General features: G+C 42.4%; 1 protein-coding gene across 1 annotated transcript in view; it reads right to left on the reverse strand.

The window, feature by feature from the left end:
- The window catches only part of LOC106813524 (28S ribosomal protein S2, mitochondrial-like), a 6,264-nt gene that overhangs the window by 2,782 nt on the left and 2,017 nt on the right, over positions 1-1,465 (reverse strand). The window contains exon 2 of the mRNA XM_014817683.1: positions 40-177. Within this exon, the coding sequence (XP_014673169.1) occupies positions 40-177 (138 nt within the window). The remainder of the gene's footprint in view (positions 1-39; positions 178-1,465) is intronic.

Consider the following 1,465-nt stretch of genomic DNA (forward strand, 5'->3'; position numbering starts at 1 on the left):
AATATGTACTACCTACCATGTTTAATATGTACTACCTACCATACAAATCTGTCTGTTCTTCTTTTGAGATTGTGATAGGCTGTTGTGTTGACACCACTCCTGAATGCGCAGCACTCCTCAGTTGCCTCCTGAAGCCACTGATCACAGATTGTCTTCCAATTTGCTTGACAGCTGTTTCTGTTAATAAAAATTCAAATATTGAACATGTTGCTTCTAGTTAGTCAACCAAGTAACACAGCTTCTCACTTTCAGACTCAATAGGACCTATATGTTCAATGAATTTCATTTGATTGATTAGCAAATAATTAAATGACAAACCTAAACACTGTCACTATTACTAGTATTAAATTAGCATCTACAAGAAGTGTGTGAAATCACACTTCAATTCACTTTATATTATACAGGGCTACCGCTGGCATTCGCCACATTCGCAAAATGCAATGAATAAATAACAGTGGCGACTTTACTACACTAAGTAGTGATTACAATTGGCGAAAGATTTAACTGCTCACAAAATTGAATACTGAAATCGTCATGTCGTAAAATGTTTTCGTACACCTCTTTTCCCATACCCATCACCAGTTTATGCGCTTGTCATATGATAAAGTGAACAGTGGCTATAGTTGTTAGGTCGTGGCTACGCGACCGGTTCCGGACGAGGAGCCGCTAGGCTATGCGTCCGGACATCCATCTCACACAGTGACGCTCTGCTGATTGCCGAGTGTGTGTGTCTGTGCGTGAGAGAGAGAGAGAGAGAGAAAGGGAATGTGTATGTGTGTGTGTATGCGTGAGAGAGAGAGAGCAAGAGGTGTGTGTGCACGCGCGCGCGTGTGAGAGAGAGAGAGAGAGAGCTAGAGGTGTGTGTGAGAGAGAGAGAGAGCTAGAGGTATGTGTGAGAGAGAGAGAGAGCTAGAGGTGTACGTGTGTGAGAGTGAGAGTGAGAGAGAGAGAGAGAGAGAGAGAGAGAGAGAGAGAGCTAGAGGTGTGTGTGAGAGAGCGAGAGAGGACGGATAAAAGGATAGATGGCAGCAGTGCATATATTGTATATTTATGCAATCAGCAGAGCGTCACTGTGTGAGATGGATGTCCGGACGCGTAGCCTAGCAGCTCCACGTCCGGAACCGGTCGTGTAGCCACGGCCTAAAAACTATAGCCACTGTTCACTTTATCATATGACAAGCGCATAAACTGGTGATGGGTATGGGAAAAGAGGTGTACGAAAACATTTTACGACATGACACTGCAATTTGACGATTTCAATATTCAATTTTGTGAGCAGTTAAATCTTTCGCCAATTGTAATCACTACTTAGTGTAGTAAAGTCGCCACTGTTATTTATTCATTGCATTTTGCGAACGTGGCGAACGCCAGCGGTAGCCCTGTATAATATAAAGTGATTTGAAGTGTAATTTTACACACTTCTTGTAGATGCTAATTTAATACTAGTAATAGTGACAGTGTTTAG

This window comes from Priapulus caudatus, unplaced genomic scaffold, assembly GCF_000485595.1.
Source record: "Priapulus caudatus unplaced genomic scaffold, Priapulus_caudatus-5.0.1 Scaffold786, whole genome shotgun sequence".
Classification (NCBI taxonomy): domain Eukaryota; kingdom Metazoa; phylum Priapulida; class Priapulimorpha; order Priapulimorphida; family Priapulidae; genus Priapulus; species Priapulus caudatus.